Here is a 23978-nt window from a genome sequence, read left to right as displayed (position 1 = left end):
AAGTTACTGGCTTCCATTTGTTCAATCCTCATTCTTAGGCAATTATTTTCATCAGAGAGCTTTTGTACCTCCTTTTCCATTTGGCCAGTTTGACTTTTCAAGCTGTTGACTTTTTTCTCATGTCTTTCCTGCATCTCCCTCGTTTCTCTTTCCACTTTTTCCTCTACCTCTCTAACTTTATCTTCAAAGTCCTTTTTGAGTGCCTCTATGGCCTGAGACCAATTCATATCTTTCTTGGAAGCTTTAGATATAGGGGCCCTGATGTTGACATCTTCCTCTGAGGGTGCCCCTTGGTCTTCCTTGTTACTGAAGAAACTTTCTATGGTCTTTACCTTTCTCTGTCGGCTCATCTTGTCTTTCTTTTACTAGACTTTTAGCTCCTTAAAGTGGGGCACTGTTTCTAAGCTGCAGTATCCCAAGCTTAAGAAGTCCCAGGTGATATGAATTAAGGAGGATCAGGTTCTTCACTTGCCTGGCCTGTTCCCTGGTCCTTAGATGACCCCAGACCAACTTGCTAATCAACCAGCTTTGTGTGTTGTGGTTGTTAGCTCCAATGAGCCTGTGCCCCTCCCCAATCTGGGCCTCAGCAAGGGTGTAAAATCCAAGTTTTGCCTTAGCACCAGCATAGTCCCCCCTGCCCAGGACTCAGCCCACTCACCAGACTATGAGCTTAGTTCCAGACAACACTGGCGCTGATTCAGAGGCTCTGGGGGTCTGCTTCTCTGGTGAGGCCTTCCTGGGACTGGATCTGTGTCAGAGTGACTGTATTAGCACAGCATCTCCCTCCTTCTGACCTTCTGACCTTCCAAGCCATTGTTGGTTAGAAGATGATTTCAGTACATTCTTCTGTGAGTTTTGCTGCTTGGGGCATTTTCCTATGGCATTATTTGGATGTTTTTTGGAGCGATCATGTCATTAGTTTGTTAATTTGATTTTAAAAACAAACAAAAACCCAAAAGAAAATAACCAAATTAAAAGTATCAAAAATGAAATGGGTAAATGTACCACCAGCAAAAATTAAAGCAATTTTTGAGAGGAATTTTGCCTAATTGTATGTCAGTAAATGTGACAATGCAAGTGAAATGGATGAAAATTTTCAAAAATATAAATTGCTCAAATGAAGAGGAGAGGAAGTAGAATACTTAACCTTCATTTTAGAAAAAGAAATTGAACAAGCTATAAATGAGCTTCCTGAGAAAAAATCCCCAGGACCATATGGATTCATAAGTAAATTTTGCTGGATAAAGCACTGGTCCTGAAGTTGGGAAGACCTTAGTTCAATTATGACCTAAGACCCTGAGGTCTGTGTGTGTGTGAGCCTGGGCAAGTCACTTAACCCCAATTGCTTTAAACATCTGGGGCCTTCTTTGGTCATCCTACTGTATTGTTACTCTGATAAATATCTTCCCACTGTACCCAGTTGGCTCTAGAGGAGAGACTGTATGGTACTATGGTGACTGTATAGCCCTCCATTTATATCCATGAAGGGATGATGAACCCTGCGGTCTTCTGAATATTTCATGGTCACCATCTGAATACTTGCTGTCTGTAAAGTGGCTAAAATCCTAGCTATACAGTCTAAAAATCTAATGAGTGGTTGCCAATGAATTAGAAGCTTTAGCAAGAATTTAGATTTTTAAGCATTTATTAAGGAGCATAAGAATTTGGTGAGGAGAGAGAAAGAGGCCTATCTATCTATCTCAAGGAGACAGTATTTTTCTTCCACTCCCCACAAGGTCCTGGTGAAAGCGAGAGGATCACCCCTTCTTCATCCCACAAGCCTTCTGAAAACCAGAAAACAGCCCATCCACACACACACAGTTCCAAGCTAATTGGCTGGTAGCTTAGATCGACAGTACCCACGAGCAAACGTCACTTCCTGACGCCAAGGAACTGAACTTCCAAGCCACATGGCTTGCCCTCAAACGCCTTCTCCTCATGGTGGAGGTTTCCTACAGTATCTCTCCAGCAGGGGGCAACACTCTGTCATACACCCTGGGCCCAGGAAGACCCTAGACCCAATCCAGACTCAGACAAAAGATACTCACCCACTGCATGACCCCAGGCATGTCACCCAACTCCAACTTTTTATGATTCTCTAGGATCTTGTATTTAAAAGTAAAACTTTCCATTCAGTTCAGGTCTTTTCATCATGAATACCTGAAAGTCCTCTTTTTCATTGAAGTTCCATTTTTTTCCTCTGAAAGATTATACTCAACTTTTCTGGGTAGGTGATTTTTGGTTGTAATCCCAATTTCTTTGCCCTCTGATCCTTTAATGTAGAAGCTGCTAGATTTTGTGCTATCCTGACTGGGGCTTCAAATGTAGTGTTTAATAAAATTGTTCTTTTAAACGCACTACAAAGAAATACATTAATATTTAAAATTCTTACATGCTATTTATTTAGAATGACAATTCTAAAACTTCCTCCCTTTCTTGTTTAACTGTGTGTAATTCTTTGTGAGCATGTGGACCATACCATGCCCAAACCATGAGATTTTCCTTCTCAAAGATACTGAAATGGTTTGCAAATTCCTTTTCCAGTAGATTAAGACAAACAGGTTAAGGGACTTGAATAGTGTCTGAGGCCAGCTGTGACAGCTAGGCCCTGTTTCACTGAGTCATCTAGATGGCTCCTTTTACATAATCATAATTAAACTTTGCTTTTAGAGGCACCTTTTTGGTGCTCTTTTAGTTCACATGTTTATATGGGGGTTAGAACAAAAACAGCATCATCTAATATGTAGTAGTTATGCTTTATGCTTTCTTATAAATATAGCATTGCAAACCCAGCTTTTCTGAAAACTTCAGGAAGACTTAACTCTTCTCCCCCCTCCTCCCCCACCGCCAATACTGTCCCCTTGATTTCCAAAATTGTCCACGGGGCTTCTCCCACTTGTCTTTTACATTTCCTGCATATGGATAAAAGGTGCAGAACCAATACATGGGTGACATACTATGCTTATGATACTTTTTTTTTTTTTAATTTAGTGAGGCAATTGGGGTTAAGTGACTTGCCCAGGGTTACACAGCTAGTAAGTGTTAAGTGTCTGAGGCCGGATTTGAACTCAGGTACTCCTGACTCCAGGGCCGGTGCTCTATCCACTGCGCCATCTAGCTGCCCCGATACTTTTTAATCATATTGGCTGATTACAGTGGGCAAACAAATTCAGGTAGTTGATAATTTCATACTAAAAAGCCTCTGTTCTGTTATTTGTCAGGTACTTTGTCTTTTTTTAAGCTGCTGTATAAATTTTTTTCTAAATGAGTACTTATGATTTTAGTGATTTCTTAGTCTGGTTTGATTTTAAGCAGTCTCTGAAATTAATCTGGTGAAAATACAAACTTTATGCCTCTTTCTAGAAACCCATTGATTGATGTTCTATCCATTAACCAGCTGAAAACATGACATGAGAGTGATGAGGTTAAAATATATTCTCATGAGAGATGGGGACCTGCCCCCAATGTCTGTCCATGTATTCTTTGCCATGCGCAGGGATACTGGGGCGAAGTGTAGCCAGCCAGGAACAATCTCAGAAGCCCAGCCCTACTGAGGAAGTAAGGTCCCATGGTGGCCTTTTCCTCCAAAATTAGTTTCATTGCCTGTGGAATAGTAATTGCATTAGTCCTCTTGTTGTTTTCATGGTATTGAAACTTTTGATTGCTATTTTTAAGCTTCTAAAGTAGTCCTATTCATTATAATAATATAATGTCAGCTCTTTAAGAAAGCTGGTATGTGTATCTAAAATAAAAAACTGTACTTGGACCTAGAAGACCTGGGTTCTTCTGACATTTATTAGTTATGTGATTATGACCTAACATCTCACGACATTAGTTTCCCTGTCTGTAAGATGAGGATAATTGCTGCAATTCTCACATCACAGGGTCATCATAAGGAAAAGGAAAGGCAAAAGGGAACAAGCATTTTTACATTGTGCCTGCTGGGTGCTTTATAAATATCTCATTTGATCCTCACAACAACCCTACAAGTTAAGTGTTATCTCCATTTTATAGTTAAGAAAACTGAGGCAAACAGGTTATACGAGTTGTCCAGTGTCATAAATCTAGTATCTGAGGCTGGATTTGAACTCAGATCTTCCTAGGCCTAGCTCTCTAGCCACCCCTCCACCTAGCCGTATAGGAAAAGTACTTTACAAGCCTTTAAGCATTATACAAATGTGAATAGTTATTAGTAATACTTTTCCCATGGAATTCTTAGTAAATTTATTATTCCCTATGGTACTTAAATGTTCCAAGATTACTTTGAGGAAACCTAGAAATGTCATTGAGAGAACTTTCCTTATTTTGATTTTTTGTCATAAAACACAAAGTTATGAGTAAAATACTGGAAACTTTTAGATTTTACTCTTTGGTACTAATAATAATTTCTCCCTTCTTTTCCCCTGATATAGCCGGCGGAAACATCTCTTTTCTCGTGATAGACTAAAGCTTTTTCTGAAGCAACATTGTGAACCACATGATGGAGTCATTAAAATTAAGGTAATTAGAGTGGTAAAATTACTTACTGGTAAGGAAGAGAAAAGAGCAGCATATCATTGTAAAAAAAATACTTATTCAGCAGAAATTTTAGTACTTTTTTAATATGAGAAATTAAGACAAAATGCTTTCTATTTCAGTAGTTGATGTAAAATTTTTAAAAAGTGAATTGTTCATTGTCCTGTCATAAAGTTTAAATTTGTAGTTGCCTAATTACTGAATGATTGCCAGTTATTTGTTCTTAATTATAATAGCAAAAAAATTTAGCCAGTTAGATAGGATATATACCTCTCTATGGACACTTTACTCTATTTATTAGGTTAGATACCTTGGATTGCAAAACAATTTTATTTTCTTAAACTTGAATACACTTAAGGATATCTTATATTAAGATTTTGAAACAAATCAGCCATGTATTCTGTTTTAGTGTTGTTAGGGGTGGTGTTTTATGCATCAAGCATTTAGTGGTTGCTAACTGTATGTTAGGTACTGTGATGTGAAGGGGATACAAAGAAAGGTAAGAACACAGTCTCTACCTTTGAGGAACTCTTATTCTAATGGGAAAGATATGCAAACAACTAAGCTATAAACATTCAAGATGTATATAGAAGAAATGGAAGGTAGTTTTATAGGGAAGGCACTACAATGGAGAGTACTGGGAAAGGCCTTCTATAGAAGGTGGGATTTGAGCTGAATTGAAGGAAACCAGGAACTCAGGAGTAAAGATGAGAGGGAGGAGCATTCTAGATATTTAAAAGGCTCTCTGTTGGGAGGCATGTTGTGTTCATAAGACATGCAAATGTTGGCCAGTTGCAAAGAACATAGTGTTAAGCGTTAAAATTCTAGCTAGTCTGTCTAAAATATCCAATGAGTGGTCACCAATAAATTATAAGCTTTAGCAAGAGTTAGACTTTTAAGCGTTTATTAAGGAGAATAAGAATTTGGTAAAGAGAGAGAGAAAGGCCTAGATTCCTATCGATTAAAGGGAGAGCGCATTTCTAGCTCCCTTCTCCGCCAGAGTCCTCAGGAAAAAGCGTGAGACCGAGTGCCAGTCTCTTCCTTCCTCCTCCCACTAGCCCGCGTCACTTCCTGACGCCAAAGAAAAGACTCCTGGTCTTTCCCTCAAAGACCTTCGCTTCATGGGCAGAACTCTTCTACAGTAAGTCTCCAGCAAGTGGCGTCATTCCAATCGTTACAATAGCAATGGAAAGTAAAGTGTAAGAAGACTGGAAAGTTGGAAAGGGGACCAGGTTGAGACAGGCTTTTAAATTCCAAAGCATTTTATCTTTGTTCTGGACTTAATAGGGAGTTTTTTGCTTTCTGCTGTTCCTAACATAAATTTTATTCTCATACTTAAATGTTCAGTGTTGCTTATGTTATAGGATATGAGAGTGGGTAGAAATGTGCATGTGTTAATGTCCGTTGGAAAGAGTGCATGGGTGGGGCAGCTAGGTGGCACAGTGGATAGAGCACCGGCCCTGGATTCAGGAGGACCTGAGTTCAACTATGGCCTCAGACACTTGAGACTTACTAGCTGTGTGACCCTGGGCAAGTCACTTAACCCCAATTGCCCCCCACACACACACACACAAATGAAAGCTATTTATACAAATTAAACATTTAAAAAAATAAAAAGAGTGGATGGGACCAGCTTGCAAAACATGGAGTGATAATTTTTCCATTTTTAAAAAAAAGATTGACACTAAATAATTCTGATTAGGAGACACATTATTAGGCATTCCTATTGTCATCAATTTTTTCTATCCTTGGATTTCAGTTAGCATCAGTTTGGCCTAGAATTTCCTCAACAGATCTATACCATTCCCAGTTTTGAGAAGTCTGAGGAGATTCTGTTGTTTTTGACTCCTAACCTATTTTCCTAGAGTTTTTTTGTTTCTTTCTCAGGGTCTGCATTGACCTAATATGTTTCAGCCTCACACAGTGAAATTTTAACTTCTCTTGAAAGGAGATAAAAGTCTATGAATTTAACTTGAAGTCATTTGAATTCTTCTTGGCTTCTCTTAGAAGATACTGGATTAGAACCAAAAGGATTTGACAGAAATTGAACTAATCTGGAGAATGTGTCATAAGAATAAGGGGATATTTTAATTACTTACTGAGACAGTGGCAAAAGATATTTCTTAGAATACCAATGAAATGTGTGTATTTTTATATATGTGTATATATATAATATGTATATATGATTTCCTAATAATAATTAAGCTTGACAAAAGAATACTTATGATTTTTATATATGGAAGTGGCAATTTCTCAGCTTTTTGAGAAGAAGTTTATTACTTTCCTTTCCGTTTCCATATTGGATATTTGTTTAGAAAAAGTTGAAATTTGTCTTCTGTCAGTTATAGCGTTTCAGTTATGTTAGCACATCATAACAAATTAATTCTCAACCCTTTCCAAGTTTTATTTTGTGTACTTGGGACAGTGGCGGGGGGAGTAAATAATAAGGCTTGATAACTGCTGGCTCTAGTACAGGTTCTTATACAGTTGTCTATGGTAGTAATTCTTTATAAATATTCTGAAAAATAAAAATTGTGTTTTTCCTGTCAACATTCTTGAAGCTTGTCCCCCTCATGTTGACTCCCTTCATTCACTAGAATTACTGTCTTTTCCTGTTTCAGATTTATACCCCTTATTGCATTAACTAGTTAGTTTCTATTTTCAAAAGCCCTAAAATGGAGGGATTTGCTGAGATTATGGCTGCTGAAGTTATGTGTTGGAGCAGCAGCCCACTTATTATATATATCAGTACTTAGTATGGCCTGAACTGGATTAAAATATAATTGGGAAAATTTTAACACATTAAATAAATGTATAAGATAATATAAAAAATGCTAATATATAGTTTTCTAAGTTAATTTGCAACCCACAGGGATCGTTTTGTGTGTTCCTTTTCTCTCATTTTTTGTTTTTTTTGGAGGGGGGAGCATGACAGTTAAGTGACTTGCCCAGGGTCACCCAGCTAGTAAGTATCAAGTGTCTGAGACTGGATTTGAACTTAGGTCCTCCTGAATCCAGGGCCGGTGCTTTATCCACTGTGCCACCTAGCTGCCCCCCTAGGTGTCCCTTTTCTATTTGAGTTCTTTCAGCACTGCATTAGATCATTGACTGAACTTCTTAAGAATAGTTTGCGGGCTTTAGTTCATCATTTATGCTGTAACCAATTATTACCCTAATGTGTAGAAGAATATAGTGAAAGATTATTGGATTTGGAATTAAAAGAACCTGTGTTTTTAATCCTAGCTTTGCCAGTTAATTACCTGTGTGACCCTGGGAAAGACTTAACCTCCATGGACTTCTTTTCCTTTATCAATCAAATGCAAAGTAGAGGAAATGATCTCTAAGGTCCCTTCTAGTTCTAAATCCTATCGCCCTGCATTCTTGGTTAGGTAATATTACCAGTTTTCTGCTTATTTGCAGAGCAGAGATGACTGTTCTGTTCTATGCTTAAATGCCTCAGTGACTAATTGTATCCTGGCTCAGGTTCCGTTCCTTCTCCAGAGTCTCTTTATTGATTACCATGGGGAATATTTTCCTCAAAATCACATAATTAGAGCTTTTACTTTTTACTTTATGCACATAGTAGCAATAATAATTTCTACAAAGAATGAAAAAAAGGGCTATTTCTCTCTCTCTCTCTCTCTCTTTTGTTTTTTTTTTTTTTTTTTTGCGGGGCCATGGGGGTTAAGTGACTTGCCCAGGGCCACGCAGCTAGTAAGTGTCGTGTCTGAGGTCGGATTTGAACTCAGGTACTCCTGAATCCAGGGCTGGTGTTTTATCTACTGTGCTACCTAGCTGCCCCACTGCCAATTATATTCTTATTTAGTTACTATTTGTGGCTTAATTAGGAGAATGTAATTTAAGGGTTTTTTTTCCTAGTGGAGGTAGCATATATTTTTTAAGTATTAAAATGATTATTTTTAGCATTTTCTTTAAATTTTGAGTTCCAAATTCTCTCCTTCCCTCTCTCCTATGCCCTTCCCCACCCACTGAGAGGGCAAGCAATATGTGAAATCATGCAAAACACAATTCTGTAATTAGCTATATTTATTTTAAAAGCAAGAAAAATAAAGTGAGAACATTATACTTCAGTTTGCACTCAGTTAGTTGATCACTTCTCTCTGGAGGTGGATAGCATTTTTTTCATCATGATTCCTATGGAATTATTTTGTTTTTGTTTTTTAGGCAATGGGGGTTAAGTGACTTGCCCAGGGTTACACAGCTAGTAAGTGTCAAGTGTCTGAGGTCGGATTTGAACTCAGGTACTCCTGAATCCAGGGCCAGCACTTTAACCACTGTGCCATCTAGCTGCCCCTCCTATGGAATTATTTTGAACAATTATTGATCAGAGTAGCCAAGTTTTTCCCAGTTGATTATCATTATAATGTTGCTATTACTGTGCATAATGATCTCCCAGTCTTCATTTTATTTTACATAAGTTCATACAGGTTTTGCTCTACTTTTCTGAAACCATCCCCCTTGTGATTTCCCATAGTACAGTATTCATTCAGATCATATGCCGCAGTCATGTTCAGCCATTCCTCAAATAATTAGCAACCCCTTAATTTCCAATTCTTTGACACCATAAAAAGGAGCTGCTATAAATATTTTTGTACATATAGGTCCTTTTTCTTTTTCTTTTTCTTTTATCTTTTTGGGATATAGACATAGTATCTCTGGATCAAAGGTTATGCACAGTTTTATAGCCTTTTGGGCCTAGTTCCAAAATGATTGGGCCAGTTCACTACTCGTTTCATTACTGTACCTATTATCTCCTACAGTTTTTGTCATTTCTGATAGGTATGAGGTGTTACCTCAGAGTTATTTTAATTTGCCTTTCTCTAATCAATTGTGATTTAATATATCCTCCCTTTTCCTTATCTTCTTACTCTATTTCCCTCTTGGATAAATTACATTTCTGTACACAACTCTGTGTGTGTGTGTGTGTGTGTGTGTGTGTGTGTGTACATGTGTATTCTTCCTTCTTTGAATCAATTCCAAAGAGAGTGAGGTTCAATTATTGCTTCTCCCCCCGCCCAACACACACACACACACACACACACACACACACTCTTCCTCTCTACTGTAAAAGTTCTTCCTTGGGGGCAGCTAGATGGCGCAGTGGTTAAAGCACCGGCCCTGGATTCAGGAGTACCTGAGTTCAAATCCAGCCTCAGACACTTGACACTTACTAGCTGTGTGACCCTGGGCAAGTCACTTAACCCCCTATTGCCTGCAAAAAAAAAAAGAAGAAAAAAAAAGTTCTTCCTTACATGTCTGTTTTATGTAAGAAAAATTTCTCCATTTTACTTCTCCCTTTCCCCAGATTATTCCTCTTTCTCATCTCTTCTGTTTTTTTGAAGATCATTTTAATATAATTGATTCACATTCATGCCCTCTATCTACATAAACTCCTTTTAGCTACCTTAATAATGATAAAGTTCTTACGAGTTACGTGTCTCATTTTGCCATATAGAAATGTAAACAGTTTAATTTTATTAAGACTGTTATATTCTTTCATTTTTACCTTTTTATGCTTCTTGAATTTTATGTTTGAATGTCAAATTTTCTATTCAACTCTGGTCTTTTTATCAAGAATGCTTGAGGGGGTGGCTAGGTGGCACAGTGGATAAAGCACTGGCCCTGGATTCAGGAGTACCTGAGTTCAAATCCGGTCTCAGACACTTGACACTTACTAGCTGTGTGACCCTGGACAAGTCACTTAACCCCCATTGCCCCGCAAAAACAAAAAACAAAAACAAACAAACAAGAAAAAGAATGTTTGAAAGGCCTTTATTTAATTAAATATCTGTTTTTCTCCCTGAAGGATTATACTCAGTTTTGCTGGGTAATTTATTCCTTGTTGTAAACCTAGCTCCTTTGCCTTTCAGAATATGATAATATTCCAAGCCCACTCATCTTTAATATGGAAACTGCTTAGTCTTATCTGATCCTGACTGTGGCTCCACAGTATTTGAATTGTTTATTTCTGGCTGCTTGCAATATTTTCTCCTTGACCTGAGAGCTCTGGAATTTGGCTCAATATTTCTGGGAGTTTTCATTTGGAAATTTCAGGTGGTGATCAGTAGATTCTTTCATTTTCTATTTTATCTTTTGGATGTAAGATATCAGGGCAGTTTTCCTCAATAATTTCATGAAATACTATGTCTGGCCCTTTTTTTATTGTGTTGCAATGAGGGTTAAGTGACTTGTCCAGGGTCACACAGCTAAACACAGTGTCAAGTGTCTGAGGCTGGATTTGAACTCAGGTCCTCCTAAATCCAGGGCTGGTGCTTTTATCCACTGTGCCACCTAGCTGCCCCCCCCCCCCCGATCTATTTTTAAGGTCATTTGTTTTTCCAATGAGATTTCACATTTTCTAGTATTTTTATAAAAACTTTTGTTTTATTGTTTCTTGATGTTTCATGGAGTCATTAGCTTCCACTTGCCCAGTTCCAATTTTTAAGGAATTAATTTCTTCAGTGAATTTTTCTACCTCTTTGTCCATAAAAGTATTAATTAATTAATACTTTAATTAATTAAGATGAAAGTACATATTAAGAGAATAGATAAGGATCTGTTTTTCTTAGGCATAGGAAACTTTTATTTCACTGGTACAGAGAACTCCTGTGTATGGAAACTCCACAGATACAGACTAGCACCTTCTTTCCAACCTTAGAGAGCTTACCTAGAGCTCTGAGAGAATAAGTGATTTGTCCAGCATCATATGGTTAGTATGTAATAGAAGTGATACTTGAACTCACATGTTCCTTTAAAAAAAAACAAAATCTATGGGGGCAGCCAGGTGGCGCAGTGGATAGAGCACTGGCCCTGGAGTCAGGAGTACCTGAGTTCAAATCCAGCCTCAGATACTTGACACTTACTAGCTGTGTGACCCTGGGCAAGTCACTTAACCCCAATTGCCTCAAAAAAAATTTTTTTTTTAATTATGGGGGCAGCTAGGTGGCACAGTTGGATAGAGCACTGGCCCTGGAGTCAGGAGTACCTGAGTTCAAATCTGGCCTCAGACACTTGACATTTACTAGCTGTGTGACCTTGGGCTTAACTTATCTGATCCTGACTGTGGCTCCACAGTATTTGAATTGTTTACTTAACCCCAATTGCCTCACCAAAAAAAAAAAAAAATCGTGTAATCTTAACTTATTTAACATAAAATGCAGTGCTAGAGATGACTGCCACATTTTGAGTAGTTGATAAAGTTTCAGGACCTTTAGTCTTGCAGAATTCAGAAACATGTGGCAACAAACATGCCAAATAATGATTTGTAAATCACACTGCTAATTTATTTACAGTGGAAGATCAATTAGTATGTTAGAAGACAGTTTGTACCTGGTGGTTATATTCATTTCAGAAAACCAAGTTGTAAAATCTGAAGGGTTCTTAATTAGTATAGCACTAAGGCAGAGGGAGTTGAAATGTCCTAAGTAGAGATTATTAAGCTTTTCCCTTCTCTACAATATAGAGGAAATATTGGCCAAATGTATCAGTCATCTTGGATTGGAATGCTTCCTGTGGACACAGCTGAGTAAATACTAGTTCATATGAATTAACATTTATTTGGCAGTGTGGTATAGTGGATATAAAGCAGGTCTTGGAGTTAGGATGATCTTGTGGATGTCATTTATGTCACTTATCCTCTCAGTGCTCTGGGTAACTAAAATTTTATTGTGGAGACAGCGTCCATCTGCATTTGTAGTCCTTTCTTGTTCCCTGCACTGATGAAATCACAGATCTGGCAAAAAAAAAAGTATTTTTGTATTGTAGACAGTAGGTATACAAAGATTAAAAAAATGACAATGCTCTTACCCTCTGGGAGAATACAGTCTAATAACATATTTTTACTCTATGACTATCAGCAAGCAGATATATGTAAAATATGGAGTGGGGGGAGATAGCAGCTAGATGGTACAATGGGAGTCAGAAAGACTTTGAGTTCAAATCTGGCCTCAGACATTTACTAGCTATGTAGTCCTGGGCAAGTCACTTAACCTGTTTGCATCACTTTCTTCATATGTAAAATGAACTCTAGAAGAAAATGTCAAAACACTCCAGTATCTTTGCCAAGAAAATTCCAAATAGGGTCAAGAAGAGTTGGACTTGATTGAAAGGACTGAACAACAACATATTTATATCCATACATCTATGTATGTATCTTCTATCTGCACAACCATGTGTTATGGGAGATAAAGAGCTTAGGTCAAGACAGTCATAGAACTTATAGTTTAGTACCTTATGCCTCACATCTTTTTTAGGTCTTCATTTAGATTGGTGTCTCCCAGAGGGAGTTTGAGGACATAGTCTAGTTAGTCTATTAATGAATATGTGGCAGACATTTTCCCCAAAGTTCATGAGGTCAAGATATTTCCCCCCCTAAATTTAGTGTCCCTCTCAGGCTCTATGCATATTTGGAACTTAATAAATGTTACTGAATTGACTCATCACATATACAAACTATTGCTTAGGGTGGGTTACTTCTGCAGCTTAATAAATCCCCCTTTTATTTTAATGGACCCCTTATTAGAATTATGTTTTTAAATGCCTAAAATAAAATGCATAAGATTATAAAGGCAATTATATTGAAATATAATTGAGTATTTTTTAAAACAGCAAAAAAAAAATTAATTTGTGTCAAGAACTCCTGGCTTCCAAGTGGTTTTTTTCGTTGTTTGTTTGTTCTTTTAAAAAAAAATAGTATATATTTTTCCAGTTACATGTAAAAACAATGTTTTACATTCTTTTAAACATTTTTGAGTCCCAAATTTTCTTCCTCCCTCCCTTATTCTCTTTTCCTAAAAAGCTAAGATTTTAAAATCAGTTATATATATGCAATCATGTAAAACATATTTCCATATCAGTTATGTTGTGAAGGAAGAAACAGACCAAAAGGGAAAAAAAAACACAAGAAAGATAAAGTGAAAATAGTATGTTTCATGATCTGTATCCAGACTCCCATCAGTTCTTTCTTTGGATGTAGATAGCATTTAACATCATTAATCTTTTAGAATTACCTTGGATCATTTTATTGCTGAGAAGAGCTAAGTTATTAATAGTTGATCATTGCTCAGTGTTGCTGTTACTGTGTACAATGTTCTCCTGGTTCTACTCGATTCACTTTGCATCAGTTCATGTAAGTCTTTCCAGGTTTTTCCGTATTCTGCCTCTTTGTCATTTCTTAGAGCACAATAGTATTCCATTACATTCATATACCAAAACTTATTCAGTTGTTCCTTAATTGATGGGAATCCCCTCCATTTCCAGTTCTTTGCTACCACAGAGAGAGCTGCTGTAAATGCTTTTGTACATACTTTTGTAAATACTTTTGTACCTTTTTCCTTTTTTCTGATTTCTTGGGATACAGACTTAGTGGCGTTGCTAGATCAGAGTATGCACAGTTTGATTGCCCTTTAGGCATATTTCCAAATTGTTCTCCAAAATGGTTAGATGAGTTCACAACTCCACCAAGAGTGCATTGATTCCCAGTTTTCCCACATCCTCTCCAGCATTTATCATTTTCCTTTTCTGTCATATTAGCCAATCTGATAGGTATGAGGTGGACCTTCAGAGTTGTATTAATTTGCATTTCTCTAATCACTGGTGATTTAGAGCATTTTTTCATATGACCATAGATAGTTTTGATTTCTTCATCTGAAAACTGCTTGTTCATGTCCTTTGACCATTTATCTATTTGGTAATGGCTTGTATTCTTATAAATTTGACCCATTTCAAATATATATATATTTGAGAAATGAGACCTTTATCAGAGACACTTGCTATAAAAATTGTTTCCCAGCTTTCTTTTTTCTATGTAATCTTAGTTGGAATGGTTTTGTTTGTGCAAGACCTTTTTAATTTAATATAATCAAACTTATCCATTTTTTATCCCATAATGCTCTCTATCTCTTGTCATGAATTCTTCCCTTCTCCATAGATCTGAGAGATAGAAGTAATTAAGGGGAGCATAGAATATTTTATCATCCTTTAAATCTATCATGTACCCATTTCGACCTTATCTTGGTATGCAGTGTAAAATGTTGGTCTATAACTAATTTCTGACACTTTCTAATTTTCCCATCAATTTATGTCAAATAGTTCTTGTTCAAAGCTTAGATCTTGGTGTTTATCAAACACTAGATTACTAAGGTCCTTTACTACTGTGCACCTAATCTATTCCATCAATCCACCACTCTATTTCCTAGGGAACTCCAGATTGTTTGGATGATTACAGCTTTATTATAATACAGTTTGAGATCTGGTACTGCTAGGTAACCTTTCTTCACATTTTTTCCCACTGATTCCCTTGATACTCATGACCTTTCTTCTTCCAGATTAATTTGTCATTGTCATTTTTATTATATTGACTTGGCCTACCCATGAGCAAGTAATACTTCTTCAGTTGTTTAGATCTGCCTTTATTTTTGTTAAAGTGTCAGAATGAATTGTGTTCTTATAGTTCCTAGATTTGTCTTGGCAGGTGGTCTCTCAAGTGTTTATATTGTCTCTCTCTCTCTCTCTTTTTTTTTTTTTAGTAAGGCAGTTGGGTTTAAGTGACTTGCCCAGGGTCACACAGCTAGTAAGTGTTAAGTGTCTGAGATCAGATTTGAACTCAGGTCCTCCTGACTCCAGGGCCAGTGCTCTATCCACTGCGCCACCTAGCTGCCCCTGTCTCTTTATTTTAAATGGAATTTCTCTTTATCTCTTTCTGCTGGACTTTGTTGGTAATAAGGAATGCTGATCATTTCAAGTAGCTTTTAGTTGATTATCCAGGATTCTCTAAATATACCATCATATAATCTACAAAGAGTGATAGTTTTATTTCTATAATGCCTATTTTAATTCCTTTCATGTATTTTTCTTAGTGGTATAGCTAACATTTCTAGTATAATATTGAATAATAGTGGCGATAATGAGCATTGGGAAGGCTTCTAGCTTATCCCCATTGCAGATAACATTTGCTGGTGGTCTAGGATAGATACTATTTAGTCATTTTAAGGAAAGCTCTATTCCTATGCTCTCTAGTGTTTTTAATAGGAATAGGTGCTGTATTTTGTCAAAAGCTGTTTCTGCATCTATTGAGATAATCGTGTGGTTTCTGTTGGTTTTGTTATTGATATGACCAACTCTGCTGATATCAAATCAGTCTCGCATTTCTGGTATAAATCCCACCTGGTGATAGTGTATGATTCTGGTGATATATTGTTGTAGTCTCTTTACTAGTATTCTATTTAAAATTTTTGCACCAACCTTTATTAGATAAATTAGCCTATAGTTTTCTTTCCCTGTTTTGGCTCTTTCTTGTTTAGGCATAAAAGAAATTTGCTGGGACACCTCCTTTTTCCCCAAATACTTTATATAATATTACAATTCATTGTTCCTTAAATTTTTTGTTTTTTTTTTTTTTAGTGAGGCAATTGGGGTTAAGTGACTTGCCCAGGGTCACACAGCTAGTAAGTGTGTGTTAAGTGTCTGAGGCCGGATTTGAACTCAGGTACTCCTGAATCCAGGGCCGGTGCTCTATCCACTGCGCCACCTAGCTGCCCTGTTCCTTAAATTTTAAGCTTTTTAGTCATATTCACTTATAAATCCACATGGCCCTGGGGATTAATTTGTCTCTCCATGGCCCTTTATTAAAATGTACTTTTTTATTGCATCATGATCTAAAATTGATGCATTTAATATTTTTGCCTTTCTGCATTTGATTGTGAGGTTTGTTTGTTTTCACAGATGGTTAGTTTTTGTGTGGGTGCCATTGAGAAAAAGGTGTAGTGTAGTCCTTTCTATCCTTACTAATTTTTCTCCAGAAGTCTGTCATAATCTAACTTTATTAAATTTCTATTCACATCCTTAACTTCTTTCTTGTTTATTTTGTGGTTAGATTTTTCTGGTTCTCAGAGAGGAAATTTGAGGGCCCCCCACTATTATGGTTTTACTGTCTATTTCCTCCTATAACTCTTTAGGCTTCTCCTTTAGAAATTGGGATACTATACCATTTGGTGTGTGTGTGTGTGTGTGTGTGTGTATATATATATGTATATGTATATATATATGTGTGTGTGTGTGTTTAATATTGATATTACTTCATTGTCTATGCTACCTTTAAGCAGCATGTAGTTTCCTCCCTTGTCTCTTCTAATTAAATTTTGTTTTTGCTTTTGCTTTATCTGAGATCACGATTACTATCCCCACTTTTTTTTTTTTTAACTTAAGTTGAAACATGTTCTTTTACCTTTTACCTTGACTTTGTGTGTCTCTCTGCTTCAATTTGTTTCTTGTAAACAATATATTGTAGGATTCTGGTTTTCAATCCATTGTGCTATGTGCTTCAATTTTTTTTTATCATCCCATCAAAGTCAACTTATACCCACACTCTATATAAACTCCTTTAACTGCCCCAATAAAGATACAGTTCTTAAGAGTTACTAGTATCATCTTCCCATGTAGGGAAGTAAACAGTTAACCTTATTCTATAACAAGTTTGCTTTTTCCTCTTTGCCTCTTTATGTTTCTCTTGAGTCTTGTATTTGAAAATCAAATTCCTATTTAGCTTTGGTCTTTTCATCAGGCATGTTTGAAAGTCCCCTATTTTATTGAATGTGCATTTTTTTCCCTGAAAGATTGTGCTCAAGTTTTGTTGGGTAGTTGATTCTTCATTGTAGTCAAAGCTCTTTTGCCTTCTGGAATATTAGAAGCTGCTAAAACCTTGTAATCCTGTGAACTCCTCGATATTTGAATGGCTTCTTTCTAGCTGTCTGGCATTGTTTTCTTCTTGACCCAAGAGTTCTGAAATTTGACTGTAATATTCCTGGGAGTTTATGTTTTGGAACCTCCATTTCAAGAGGTGATTAGTGGGTTCTTCAAATTATTACTCTCTGGTTCCAGGATGTCAGGGCAGTTTTCCTTGATAATTTCTTCAATGATGCTCTCCAGGCTCTTTTTTTGATCTTGGCTCTCAGGTAGTCTAATAATTCTTAAATTGTCTCTCCTGGATCTATTTTCCAGTTTTTACTTTTTTTTTTTTACATTTATATTTTCTTCTATTTTTTCATTCTTTTGATTTTGTGAGTCTTTTTTTGTGTGTGTGTGAGGCAATTGGGGTTAAGTGACTTGCCCAGGGTCACACAGCTAGTAAGTGTCAAGTGTCTGAGGTCAGATCTGAACTCAGGTACTCCTGACTCCAGGGCTGGTGCTCTATCCATTGCGCCCCCTAGCTGCCCCCTTTTGTTTGATTCTTGATGTCTCATAGAGTCATTAGCTTCTACTTGCCCACTTCTAGTTTTTAAGGAATTATTTCCTTCAGTTAGCTTTTGTACTTCCTTTCTGTTTGGCCAGTTCTGCTTTTTAAGGAGTTGGGTTTTTCCCTAAAGTTTTGCCTTTTTAAATGAATCTCTTACGTAGCTTTCATTTCTTTTCCCAGTTTTTCTTTTACCTCTCTGATTCTCTGATTGAGCTTATTCCAGAAGGACTTTTTGGGCCTAAGACCAATTCATATTTTTCTTTGAGGTTTTGCATGTAGACATTTTGACATTGTCCTCTTCTGAGTTTATTTTGATCTTCCTTATTGCCATATTAACTTACTGTGGTCAGGGCTTTTGTTTTGTTTTGGGTTTTTGCTCATTTCCCAGCTTATTTTGTGATTTTTAAAGTTAAGCTTTGTTCCTGGGATACGGGGGTCATTGTCCCAAGTGTCTTTTGTGGTAGGGGGAAGAGGAGTTTGGTCATTGGCTGTCTATGCTGGGGCCTCTGTGCCCTAGGGTTACCTGACCTAGTCCAGTGGGCTGCCCAGGCCTGACCATTAGCCTGCTGTGTCAGGACTGGGGGCCTCACTGATAGCCTACTTTGCTGTTGACTTGCTGAGTTGTGATTGTAGGGCCTAGGGTGCAGATCTGTGCTGGGGTTAGGGGCCTCATGCTGGCTTGCCCTATACACTGTACTCCCCTTTTACCCAAGTGAAATCTTTCCTGCAGTCTGTCTAAGTTATCTTTGGCTGGAAGATTGTTTTACCCCATCCTTTTATAGGTAATGTTAGTTTGGAATTTATTTTGAGGCATGATTAAAAGGTTTTTTGGGGGGCAGCTAGGTGGCGCAGTGGACAATCCAGCCCTGGATTCAGGAGGACCTGAGTTAAAATCCAGCCTCAGACACTTGATACTTACTAGCTGTGTGACCCTGGGCAAGTCACTTAACCCTGTTTGCCTTAGTTTCTTATCTATAAAATGAGTTGAAGAAGGAAATGGCAAGCCACCATAATATCTTTGCCAAGAACAACCCAGATGGGGTCAAGAAGCATCAGAAATGACTTGACAACAACATAATACTGAGTATTGAAAATTATGTAGTTCCTCATAGGACTGTAGTTCTAAAACTGAAGGGGACCTCAGGGACTGAAATTCTTCATTTTACACAAGAAACAAAGACCCAGTAGAATTGTGATTTGTCCCAGGTAGCACAGGGAAAGGGGAGGGGGAAAGAAAAAGCATTTATGAAATGCCTACTATGTCTCAGGCACTCTGTGCAAACAACTTTTTTTTTTTTTTTTTTGCGGGGCAATGGGGGTTAAGTGACTTGCCCAGAGTCACACAGCTAGTATGTGTCAAGTGTCTGAGGCCGAATTTGAACTCAGGTACTCCTAAATCCAGGGCCAGTGCTTTATCCACTGTGCCACCTAGCTGCCCAAGAAAGTTTTTTGGGTTTTTTGGCGGGGCGATGAGGGTTAAGTGACTTGCCCAGGGTCACGCAGCTAGTAAGTGTCAAGTGTCTGAAGCCGAATTTGAACTCAGGTCCTCCTGAATTCAGGGCCGGTGCTTTATCCACTGCGCCACCTAGCTGCCCCTCAAACAACTTTTTAAGGTAGGTGCTGTTATGATCCTCATTTTATAGTTGAGGATACTGAAACAGATACAAATTGAGTAACTTTGCTAATAAGTGTCTGAGGTCAGATTTGAATTCATGTCTTTCTGACTGGGCACAGAGCCCAGTGCTTTCTTGATTTACTGCATTACTGAGCTTCCTCCAACAGATAGTTGAATATCAAAAATGAGATTTGAATCAGAGTCCTCTGATTCTGGAGCTTCCTTTCACTTTTCACTATTTCAAGCTACCTCATTCTTGTTTATTTTTCTGATTACATCTCGTCTTAAATCCTTAGGTCTTTTTTTTTTTTACCCCCCCCTCATGTTATGGATCAAGCTCCATTGATGCTTTTATTTTTTTCTTGTTTTTCCATTTTAATAGTATTTTGTTTCTGTAAAAATAAGTACCCTTTACTCTTTTTTAAAAATTTTTTATTTTTTATTTTTGCGGGGCAGTGAGGGTTAAGTGACTTGCCCAGGGTCACACAGCTAGTAAGTGTCAAAGGTCTGAGGCCGGATTTCAACTCAGGTACTCCTGAATCCAGGGCTGGTGCTTTATCCACTGCACCACCTAGCCGCCCCTCACCCTTTACTCTTAAGCAATTTTACCTCCACAGTGTCCTTCTCCTTTCTACCTTAGTTATTGTTCTTTTCTTTATACAACCACCTAATTCAATCTCTTTTTCCTCAATTCCTACAATATCTATGCAGCCCCAGATATTACTCTGCTTCTTTTTTTTTACATTTAAAAAAATTAATTTTAGTTTTCATCATTTGTTTAGTTAAGATTTCCAATTTCAAATTTTCTCCCTCCCCCCCTCCCCTAGACAGCAGGTAATCTGATATATATATATATATATATGTGTGTGTGTGTGTGTGTGTGTATGTATATGTATTTTTTATATATTTATATATATGTATTTGTGTGTTTATATATATGTATATATAAAATAACATTAAACATTTCTGCATTAGTCATGTTATATGAAAAGAATCAGAGCAAAAAGGAAAAACCTCAAAAAAGAAAAACAGCACCAAAATATTACTCTGCTTCTTAATCCTTCACATTTTCTGCCTTGCCACTGCTGCTGTGATTGCTCACATCATGGAACTATGTTATCCTAACTGGTGAAAACTCTTATCTAGCTTGCCCCAGCTGTCCATACTACTTCATGTAGTAGAACTATAATCAGGTCCACATTAAAATTTTCCTTTTCCTGATTCCTATCCAGGTATTAATGGCTCTTTTCTTTCCCTTTTGATTTTTATCTATTTTCTATTTAATTATATGTTGTTGTGGTTTTTTTGTTTTTCCAATAAATATAAACTCTCTGAAGGACCAGGCCATTTAATTTTTCACTTTGTTTTCTTTGACTAGCATGTTGTTAGTACTTAATAAATATTTGACAGTTAATTGACTGGGGAGAAGGAGGGAATGTTTCCTGGAATAGATGGTGTTTGGGATAAAATTTCAAGGATGGGCAAAGTATCAAAAGACAGAAGTTAGGAGTGGGTAATAGGGCATTCCAGGTATAGAGAATGGTGTTATTGCAAGATTAGAAGCAAGAAATCACATACACACATGTAAAATTTTAATATATTTAATATAAAATGTATATTAGCTACAAGTTTGGCTAGATATGTGAATGTGAGGTGTTATGATATAAGCCTGGAAAAGTAGGGATGGGGCAGGCTATGGAAGGCTTGAAAGTTTTTTATTTAAATTTGCACTTTTTAATGATCAACACACAGCAAAATACCAGAAGATTAACGTTATTATCCTATTATGAAATAATGAATATTATCCTGTTACAAATCTTATTATATTTTATTTGATGTGTTAAAACACAAAGGGTGCATATGGCATTTATGTATTTAAGTGTATGTACAGGTATGTACAGTAGACTACTGCACAGGTTTCAGAAAATAAAGTGTCCTGCTTTAATACAAATTAACACATTTTTCTTTTTTTTCTTAATAAAGGCAGCATCTCTTACAAAATATAAAATAGCAGAACAGCATTTTTCCTACTTCTTCCCTGATGATCCACCCACATTTGTCTTTAGTCCTGCAAGTAGACGAAGAGGGAGGCCTCCCAAACGAATATCTATTAGTCATGTAAGTAGGGGATAAAGTAGAAATGTTTCATTTAGATTTTGTAAAAAATTATCTCCTTACTTTTCCCTAACCCTTAAGAATGAAATTGAAATGTAAAATTCCTAACATCTTTATTCCTGACATAAGATACTTCATGAGAATAGCTGTCCCATATAAATGTCAGCGAGCATTATTATGTTTCAAGTATTTAAGCATGTTATGAATGAAGATAAAAACTGCTATTAGTATTTTAAGTGATCAGATCAGATTAGAATATTTTGGGTACAGACCTGGATTCAATATGAGTTCTGTTACTTATGTCATTTTAGCGAAGTCACGTAACCTCTCTGGGCCTCATTTTTTTCTCAATAATACAATAATAATTTACTTAAGTAGCATTTTATAGCACGTTATGGTTTATAAAAACACTTTGCAAATATCTCATTTGATTCTTATTACAACCCTGGGAGACAGGTGCTATTATTTTCTCTTTTACAGATGAGGAAACTTAGGCCTAGAGAGTTTGAGTGACTTGCCCTAGGTCACACAGCTAGTAAGCGTCTAAGGCCTGATTTAAACTCAGGTCTTCTTGACTCCTGGCCCTGCACCTAATTTATTTATATGTAAAATGATGGGATTAGACTAGATAATATCTAATATCTCTTATTAGAGAGACCTTACTAGAAATACTGCTCTTTTAGTTCTATAATCCTGTGGCCTCTCTGAATAGTTTCTTGTAGTGACTGTCTAAGATTTTAAAATTGATTTTGTTCATAATGCTTGTATGGGGAGGAAAGGAAATGGTAGGAAGAGTTATCAAAAGGATAATGTTCAAAAACCTTTAGGATAATAGAAATGCTTTGGGAAGGAAGAAGGAATGAGAGAGGCAGATTCTTTGTATTTCTCTTGGTTTTCCTTTTCTGTGTCTATACTCCCCCAAACCCTTAAACAATGTAGGTAACTGTCTTTTCCCCCTTGATTCAAGAAGGCTACTAATATGGTCCAGAGATCAAGGACAATTTATGCCATTGCCAGGAACAAAATGTAGTGAAAGTAGAAGAGAAAGGAGTAGAGAGCTGTGTAGACTGAATTATTGCTATTTCTGTGTCCTAACTCTTCAGTAATTTTTCACTTTCCCCTTTTGTCCCTTACTCCTGTTATTTATGTTTCATCCCATTACAGGTTACTATTATGACTCACAAATAAGTATGAATGGATGAAGGTTTCCCCCAAGTCAGTAGCAGTTAGGAATGTGTTTTAAGAACCTTGTATAGACTCAGGTTCTCTGCTGTGTATTGCTTACTAAAAAGAAGTAATCTACAAAACTAGATATCTTGAAGGATCTGGAAAATTGAGCATAAAACCCCTAATATCTCTTCCTACTCTCTAATTCCTCTGAAAGGGGCAGCTACGTTTTGCAGTGGATAGAGCACTGGCCCTGGAGTCAGGAGTTCAAATGTCACCTCAGACACTTACTAGCTATGTGACCCTGGGCAAGTCACTTAACCCCAATTGCTTTAAACATCCAGGGCCTGATATATCCAGGTGTCCTGATATATATATATTGCCACTGAACCTAGATGGCTCTGGGGGAGAGAGTATGGTTGATGACCTTGCACAGCCCTCCCCCACTTAAATCCAATTCAGTGCAAGTCATGATGCCACCCCAATGTCATGGTGCACATTGAGATAGAAAAACAAACAGCAAACCAATCCCTCTGGTAACTGACCTTTTTTCAGGCTTACCCCAGCAGGACTTTTCTGATGAGACATGTTGAATGAAGTCTTTTTCATATTCTTTTTCTCCAAAAATAGCAGGACTTATACGACTGATATATGCTGAATGAATTTTGAATGATGTTTAAATTTTTTTGTGCCCTTTGTGACAACGATAATTTCCCTAATCTGTCTCAGAAGAGAGATTCAGGCTACTTGAAAACTGGAGTGGAAACATGACTAATGTAGAAATTTGTTTAATATGATTGTACATAGGGGCAGCTAGGTGGCTCAGTGGATAAAACACTGGCCCTGGATTCCAGAGGACCTGAGTTCAAATCCAGCCTCAGACATTTACTAGCTGTGGCCCTGGGCAAGTCACTCAACCCTCATTGCCCTGCTTTAAATTTTTTTTTAAAAAACAACAAAACATGATTGGACATGTATAATTCATATCAGATTACTTGATGTCTTAGGAAAGGGAGGGAGGGAGGGAGAAACATTTGGAATTCAAAATCTTATAAAATTGGATGTTGAAACCTATCTTTGTATGTAATTGGAAAAAAATACTATTAAGTTTTTTTTTAAGTGGAGTGTAGGGGGCAGCTAGGTGGCACAGTGGATAAAGCACCAGCCCTGGAGTCAGGAGTACCTGAGTTCAAATCCGGCCTCAGACACTTATTAGCTATGTGACCCTGAGCAAGTCACTTAACCCCCATTGCCCTGAAAACAAAAAACAAACAAAAAAAAGTGGAGTGTAGTAGAGTAAATGTTACCAAATCA

General features: G+C 37.1%; 1 protein-coding gene across 3 annotated transcripts in view; it reads left to right on the top strand.

Annotated features, from left to right (window-relative positions):
• BAZ1A (bromodomain adjacent to zinc finger domain 1A) overlaps window positions 1-23978 on the top strand; it is a 209331-nt gene that overhangs the window by 130530 nt on the left and 54823 nt on the right. For all 3 annotated transcript variants that reach the window (XM_043984698.1, XM_043984696.1, XM_043984697.1), the window contains exons 6-7: window positions 4413-4500; window positions 21366-21500. In XM_043984698.1, the coding sequence (XP_043840633.1) occupies window positions 4413-4500; window positions 21366-21500 (223 nt within the window). The remainder of the gene's footprint in view (window positions 1-4412; window positions 4501-21365; window positions 21501-23978) is intronic.

Source organism: Dromiciops gliroides, chromosome 2 (assembly GCF_019393635.1).
Source record: "Dromiciops gliroides isolate mDroGli1 chromosome 2, mDroGli1.pri, whole genome shotgun sequence".
Lineage (NCBI taxonomy): Eukaryota > Metazoa > Chordata > Mammalia > Microbiotheria > Microbiotheriidae > Dromiciops > Dromiciops gliroides.
Note: the sequence above shows the minus strand (reverse complement) of the source record. Positions and strands in the feature narration are given on the sequence as shown.